The sequence below is a fragment of the Haplochromis burtoni genome, unplaced genomic scaffold, assembly GCF_018398535.1.
Source record: "Haplochromis burtoni strain Fernald_Lab_line unplaced genomic scaffold, NCSU_Asbu1 Contig_324, whole genome shotgun sequence".
Taxonomy (NCBI): domain Eukaryota; kingdom Metazoa; phylum Chordata; class Actinopteri; order Cichliformes; family Cichlidae; genus Haplochromis; species Haplochromis burtoni.
Window position 1 is genome coordinate 231,203 of NW_024582685.1, and position 7,799 is coordinate 239,001.

The window sequence follows — 7,799 nt, forward strand, 5'->3', positions numbered from 1 at the left end:
AACGGCTGCACATAGTGGCTTTAATAAACTGGTGGTTGTTTATCGCCACTCAGAGTTCTCAGAATTCTTTGTTCCAATTTATGTTATTGTTAGAAAGCGAGTGGGAACGGGAGAGGAAAAAATAAAGGACAGAGGCAGAAGGTGGAGCTGCAGGGAGAAAAGAAATGATTGTAAAGACAGCTGCAAGTGCAGAATGCCAACCTTGAGCTTTGCTTTCCTGCCTGTTCTCTCCAAGCCTCTCACACAATGCTCCCTCTCTCCTCCTCTTTCTGTTTGTCTCCCGCTCTCTGCTCCCCTCTCTCCGGCCGTTGCTTCCATCAGATAGTGGCCTTTTAGTGCACAGCAATGATAAAGCAGTCAGAGTGGCTGTGAGAGAGAATGGGTGGTCTAAAGCTCCCCTATCTCCAATCTGAGCACCTCCTGCCTCTTAAGAACATTAGTAAGGAAATTAAGCTCTCTCAGTCTTCTTAATGTCAGAACAATCCCTGCCTTTGAGCAGCTGCTTTAGCACACCGTGATAGAAACGCAGCCCTAAAATCTCCTCCCCTCACAGCTTCTCTCTGTCAAGGTCTGTGTGTGTGTGACACCAGATCTGTGCCCTTGGATTGAGAGTTTCATGTGAGTGGCTGCTGCTGCTGCTGAATATCTGAGCATTATAATTATTTGTCTGCTTTTGTTGCCCTGCAGCTGTCCCCAGGTTCGGAGGATGATGAAGGGCCCATCAGTGAAAAGCTGGGTCGGATCCAGTTCAGCATAGGCTACAGTTTCCAGAACACGACCCTCACGGTCAAAGTTCTCAGGGGCCAGGACCTCCCGGCCAAGGACTTCTCTGGCACCTCCGACCCCTTTGTTAAAATCTACCTACTGCCTGACAAAAAGCACAAGCTGGAGACCAAGGTCAAGAGGAAGAACCTCAACCCCCACTGGAACGAAACCTTCCTGTTTGAGGGTCTGTGTTTACATACTGGAATGTTCTCACTAAATATTTTCCATCACCTTTTCCAAATATGCTGCCATCTGTGGTTTGATTGGGACATCATTGCTTTCAGTTTGATAGCCTGAAAGAACAGAAAAAAACTATAAATCTGTCATGTACAATAACCAAAAGTAGTAACGCTTTTAATTGCGTGTTTATGTAAAATCATGTTGCTCATTTGTAAGAAGCTGAGTCAGATAACAAACAAAAGCTAATCAAATATAACCGTCATGGTCCTGGGTCTGTGACCCAGTGTTTATGTGTTTTTGGTTTAATTAATATTCTTTGATTTAGTTTTATTTATGATTCAGTTTTCATTGCTCTTCCTAGTCTAGTCATTTATATTTCTAGTTCTTAGGTTCTTGTTCATTTAATCTGTCCCCTTGAGAATAACACCCCCAAAAAATGGATAAAACAAACCAGAGCAAACAAGTTGGAACATGAAGTACGAGTCTGTATACACACTGGGAGTGACTCCTCAATGGGACACGACTGGGGACTGACCACAGCTGGAAAAGATGGTAAAGTATAACTAGCTTTCAAATTAAAACAGGAAATATTCAAAAGATGCAAAAAGCTAAATGAGATGTAAAAAGGGGGACAAAGGCACTAAAACATAGAAAGATTTGCAAGGCAAGACGGCGAAACATTGAGGTTGCTATAAACTTTGGGAGGAAAAGATAAAATCCAAACAGAAATGAAACCTAACCAATGCTCAAAAACATCACAACAACCTGGGACCATGACATTTGAGGGGGATGAATTCTATAATTAGGGCTTTGGATAGCTGTAAACCAATTTAAATCAATAACTGAACATTTAGGGAGATTTGGTCATTTGCTTTCTTGCTGAGAATAATGCTAGAAGATTGAGACCACTTAATACTCACGCAGCCAGGAGCTGCTTCGCTTTGCATAAAGACCGAAAACAGGCACGAAGAGATAAATTCAAAAGCTCCATTTTAAAATGTAAAACTATTGCTTCAAGAATATGTGTCTTTTTTAAATAGTCACGGCAAAGGATTCAGATTGCGCAGTGCGATTACCGAGCTGTCACAAAGAGCTGTCTCTCAACACAAAAAGAGCATTGTGGGAGATGTGTGAAAACACATAACGTGTGAAACTGCAACAACATTTTTTTGCATTGATAAAAGCTCCAGCTTAAGAAACTGCGGAAATCATTCTGAGTCGAATAATAACGAATGCTCTTGAACACTGCAGAGGTTTCGTAGCAGTCGCACAGATGGCAGTGAAGTGTCTCATTCCTGTATGATTTGAATTGCTTGTGAAATGGTAAAACAGCCAAAAATAATGTTCAGAACCTTTTACAAAATCAGAACAATGGCCTGTGCTCTTGGAAAAATGAATGAATTGGCTGTTTTTTTACTGGAGCCTAATATTACTTCTCAGCCAAAACCATCCCTCTTTGCACCGCTGCAGATTACACTGGCCTTCTTCCCTCTCTGTGGTTTAGCCCTCACCCTTCAGTGTTTTCTGTTTCTGTTTCTGTCTCTGTTTTAGGCTTCCCTTATGAGAAGGTGAGAGAGCGCACTCTCTACCTTCAGGTGTTGGACTATGACCGTTTCAGCAGGAATGACCCCATTGGAGAGGTGTCAGTCCCCCTTAATAAGGTGGAACTGGGCCAGTTAAAGACCTTCTGGAAGGAGCTGAAGCCCTGCAGTGATGGCAGTGTAAGGAAGGGAGGGGTGACCGCGGGGTCGAGCCGCGCCGTGCGGTTTTATTAAAACACGTGTGAAAAATTTGTTGACAGTTTTCAGCATGTGAGCTGGATTGACATATTTTTATTTTTGGCGGGTGAGCCACGTGCTCGCCCATGCCTGCCTGGGTGCTGGATGGTCTGTGTTTGGCACAAGGAGGTTAGAGCAGAAAGGGCAGTGATATAAGATTACACAACAAGCTAGTGAGTAGCCTGGAGTTTGATATTCCCTGATGAAATCTGATATTAGGCTGGGTGATTCATACTCCGCTGTGTTTGTTTGCGTGTGTATGTGTGTGTGTGTTCCTCAGGGGAGACGAGGAGACCTGCTGGTGTCTCTCTGCTATAATCCCACCGCCAACACCATCACTGTGAACATCATCAAAGCACGCAATCTCAAAGCCATGGATATCGGGGGCACCTCAGGTATACACTCCCCTTTGTTTGTTTAGGCTCTCTTTCTCTAAGCATTTCTCAGCAGCTGGAAGTCCTTCCTGACTTTGGAAGCTCTGTGCTTCACACAAGGCTCTGTCTCTGTGTTCAAACACTCACTGACTCGTCTGCTAACAGGACGATTGCTGGCCACCGTCGATAGCTACAGCAGCAAGGTGACATTACTTCAAGCGTCTCTCCATTGACCTCCCTCTTTCCTGTCCTCTCTTTCTGTATATCTATGAGGATCTTCAACCTCCTAGCCAAATCTGTGTCAGCTCAGTCTGGTTGCTGCTAGTTTTTAAAGTGTCCTGTCTCGCTGTGAAATGCTCTCTGTGGCATATTTCTTGTACAATTACAGCTTCCCGCAGTAGTAGGACTGGTGGCTGGTAGTACGACAGAATCTCACAATGCTCCAGAACTAGTAGTACAGATCCCAGGCCCTATTTCCATAAATACTTCCTCATTTGTATGTTTCCTCGCTCGGGGGATAAGTTGACCTTGAGCTCAAACGAGGTATCTGCTTCCCTGCTGCCTTTTCTGACTTTTAACAATTAGGAGGGTAATTGCAAACCTGACCCTAAAAAAAAAAGGAATAAGAAAAAAAAAATCACCATCCATGTGCATCTTCATCGTCTCGCTCATGTAAACCACCGCACTCTGCTTCCATGCTGCAGATCCCTATGTGAAGGTGTGGCTGATGCACAAGGACAAGCGTGTAGAGAAGAAGAAGACGGTGGTGATGAAGCGCTGTCTCAACCCCGTCTTCAATGAGTCCTTCCCCTTTGACGTGCCCGCCCATGTGCTGAGGGAGACTACCATCATCATCACCGTCATGGATAAGGACAGACTCAGCCGCAACGATGTTATTGGCAAGGTAAGGTTTCACAGGTGCCGTCTGTTCAGGACGTGCAATCCTCCTTGTTACAAAGTCTGAAACTGCAACTGATTAAAAGTACTTTCAGGGAACAAGCAGTCGCTACCGAGGTAGGTCAGCTTGTCATTGCAGTTTACTCTGTGACCACGGCAATGACAGAGAGCACACCAAGGAAGATAATACAGTAATTAATTAATGAATTATACACTCATACATTATTCACCAGCAGCGAGCAAAACAATCAATAAGGAGAAATCATCCAGGAGCATAATGAGCTTCAGGCTTTGATTATCTGGTGAGGATCGTGTCACCCTGCTGGCCGTTTTCCTCTTAACGGAAGAGCTGGGTTTGTTAGCTAATAATTCACTCTCTGGGTAAACAGATGAGAAGACTGTTACCACTCTCATGTCTGTCCTTTGAAAATATAACCACCAGATGGTTTAGTTTAGTTTAGCACACAGACTGAAAACTACGTGCCATTTTGATGTGGATTTATGTGCCAGACTAATTTCATGGCGGAGCTGAGAAAGTAACAGGTTCCAGGCAAAAAAAAAGGAAAATTTGCTAATTTAGGCAACAGCAAAATGCATTTTACCTTCATCAGTTATGCAGCCTGTGTGAAAGCTGAGACACTGTTCTTTCTTCATTTCATTAGTTTCCAACTCATTGCAGCTTTCCAGGCTCTCCTCGCATGTGGTGCATGTCAGACGTTGCATGCACAGAACGGCTCTCTTTGCAAAGGTGTTGTCATGACTGAGTGAAGCCATGAGAAACTTGAACCCAAAATGCATGTGAGAATGACAAAAAGCCATTACTTTAAGATTTATTCCCTCATCAAGCCTCTGCCTCTTTTCTTCCCCTCTCTCAGATCTACCTATCGTGGAAGAGTGGACCAGCAGAAGTGAAGCACTGGAAAGACATGCTCGCTCGGCCGCGCACTAATGTCGCCCAGTGGCACGCTCTCAAGGCCTGATCGCACTACCCAGCTTCCTTCATGGCCCCTTCCCGTCTCCTATCCCTCCCTCCTCCTCCTCCTTCTCTCTCTCTCCTCTCTATCTCTCCCCTCCTCCCACTCCTGTCCTTATGCACAAGACTGACTTGCTGCCAGGCTGCGAAACACGGGTACAATTAGCCATCTGCTCTCTTAAACCTTTAAAGTCCTTTTCTCTTTTCTTTCAAGGATCTCAAATTTTTTCTCCCCGACCCGTCTCTTGTGTTCCCTCCTCTCATACAGCCCCATCTCAGTTTCCGTGTCTCACCCCTTTGCCAATGGTTCCCCTGTTTCTGACTGTCTGTATGTCCGTCTGTCCGTCCTTATGCACTTTGCCTGTGGAGGTCTGATAATCAATTCCTTTGCCGATCCCTTAGTTTTGAACTGCACTGCAGCCCCTGACCCATACAAGGTGCCAGTCCCGTGGGATCACAGAGAATCGTCAGTAATGATCTAATCTCATATAATCCTGTTGTATGAATATTCCAGGTATACAATACTATACAGTATGTACTGTATGTACATATACATATGAATATATTAGGTGTATAGATTGGCAGAACTCCCCTATACACACAACTAGTATACAGTATATTACTCATAGGTCGCCTGCTGTTTCCCATCTCTTCCGTCTCTTCATTTGCCGCCTCGTCCTTGTCATCTGTCTCAAGAGTACTATATTCCCCCTCCTTTTCAGTCCTTCCTCCTTTTTACTCAAAAGTGGTTTAATGTTCAGCTGAAGTTGTTGAAAGCAATCAATATATGGTGTGTAATGAAACCAGCTGAGCTCAAGATGGAATTGTTGATACCGCTGTCTCTTCTCTCCTCTTTTTTCTTCCCTATGTCCCTTTTTTCTCTCTTCTTTTCCCCCTTTATTGTTCCCAATTTCTCTTCCCCTGGCACAATATTAGCGAATTCCTCCCCCACTCCCCCTTTCTGGATGTCCCTCCCCCTCTTCCTCCTCGTCATCTGTGTGCTGTGGGTGCTGTGCTGTAGCTCCGACAAAAATAGAGATTAAAAATTTAAAAAATAAACTGAACTTTCCGAAGCTGGGAAAGCAGGGACACGATGAACTTGTGAAACGGAGCGCTCCTGATGTTTTCCAGACAAAAAAGCCCCGACACGGAGAGAGAGAAAAAAGAAGATGAAAACACAAACAAGCAAACAGATCCTTCCTCCCCCTCAAGATACTATGATGTCATTTTTCACAGCATCACCAACTGAGGAAACGAGTTTAAAATCTTCTTCCAACGTTAAGATGAGAGCAGAGGCAAGAGGCCACGTTTGTGCAGTTTACGCACGTGCACGTGGGTTTGCGTGTGCACACTTCCGTCTGTTTAATGATGCTATGAATTCTTTGTGCTGCCCCGTGCTCATGTTTTACGCTGACGGGGGTCACGATCTCCGTCCGTTTTGACTGTGCGCTGTGCTGCGGTGATGTGTGCCTGTTGGTGTGCGTTTGTTTTCACAGGAGCCGTTCTGTAGAAATCTTCTCTTTTCTCTTTCTCATGTTGCGCTCTTCTTGCTCTTCTTACTGCCATTGTTTCCCCATCTTCTACTGCCCTGCCTTCTGAACGAGGGCACGGGGAAGTTCTATCTGCACTTTTTGGAAATGTAATAACAATAATAATGATGATGATGATTATAGTGATGGTGAAAAATTAAGGGAGGAGTGTCTGAAAGGGCGAGCAGAAGTTGGGGAGAGGTGACGTCTTCTCTGTGATTTCAGGGCTTGGAGATGTAGGTCATAGAGGATGCAGGGCTCTCATCCTCCTCTTTTTATTCTTTTTTCTCGATGTACGTGCATGCACACGTGTATGTGTGTGTGTCAGCTACCACACTCCTGGTGGCAGACTGCTGGTGTCTGAAATGTCAGGCCGGGATGGAGATATCAGGCTTGTCTTCTTGTCACGTGGAAGCCGGCCAGCACAGCAGTGCTATTTCACAAAGCGTCAATCAACAACAAGACCGTGATCAGAGCTCTAAACAACAGTCTGTCCTGTATTCCTCGCCTCAAAATGCTGAACAATTGTTAGGCATCTAAAACAGTCATTTCGATGTGCATTTTTCCAGTTTCCACACTGGAAGAAAAGTAATAAAACAATAAAACATTCTTTGGGTTTTTGTTGCACTTCAAAGGAAAAATGAGCAAGCGTGTATCACAGACAATAGGTGTGATATTAGACAATGGCCTGATCTGCCACCGTGAGATACCGTAGAAGCAGATTAGACATTATCTCTTCACTGAGTGCTAGAGAGTACCATAGAGTGTACCGTTGCCCTCTTTGCCCGGCACATTCAACACAGCTCGATATTTCTGTAACGTAGATAAAACTGTCATAAAGCAGCAGCAACTGGAAAAGCTGTCAACTATTAAGAGCTACTTAAAAAGAAATCTGCTTTCTTAGTGTGCTCTTTACTACAGCCTGCCTGTGTGGGGTTTTTTTTTTGCATTCATGAAGTCTTGACAAGCGAATCACGTCACCTGTTCCTTTCTTTTCTTCCAGCGGCTTAATTTTCTAAATGAAAATCCTCATTTCAGGAAACTCTCAAGTTAAACAGACTTACCAAGTAAATATAATCAGTTTGTTTCTTCGCTGAAACGTAACCATTTTCGTAATGCAGCGTGAGTAGTTTTGAACTAACTCGGCCTCATCAAAAAAAGCTGTGGCCCCTGCAGTGGATTTTATTTCCTCGCATCATGCAACAATTTGACAGTATCTTGCATTTCGGTGTTTATTTTCAGTTATGCCAACCAGTTCAACACTTGACAGACAGTATGAATTTGCAGTTGTGTAAGCGTGCGT

At 44.3% G+C, this 7,799-nt stretch overlaps 1 protein-coding gene across 1 annotated transcript in view; it reads left to right on the forward strand.

Moving 5' to 3' along the window:
- The window catches only part of syt7a (synaptotagmin VIIa), an 86,082-nt gene extending 78,632 nt beyond the window's left edge, over positions 1-7,450 (forward strand). Inside the window, exons 9-13 of the mRNA XM_042228444.1 lie at positions 688-949; positions 2,497-2,666; positions 3,004-3,118; positions 3,802-4,001; positions 4,870-7,450. Coding sequence (XP_042084378.1) covers positions 688-949; positions 2,497-2,666; positions 3,004-3,118; positions 3,802-4,001; positions 4,870-4,974 — 852 coding nt within the window. The 3' untranslated portion in view covers positions 4,975-7,450. The remainder of the gene's footprint in view (positions 1-687; positions 950-2,496; positions 2,667-3,003; positions 3,119-3,801; positions 4,002-4,869) is intronic.
- Positions 7,451-7,799: the final 349 nt, after the last annotated feature.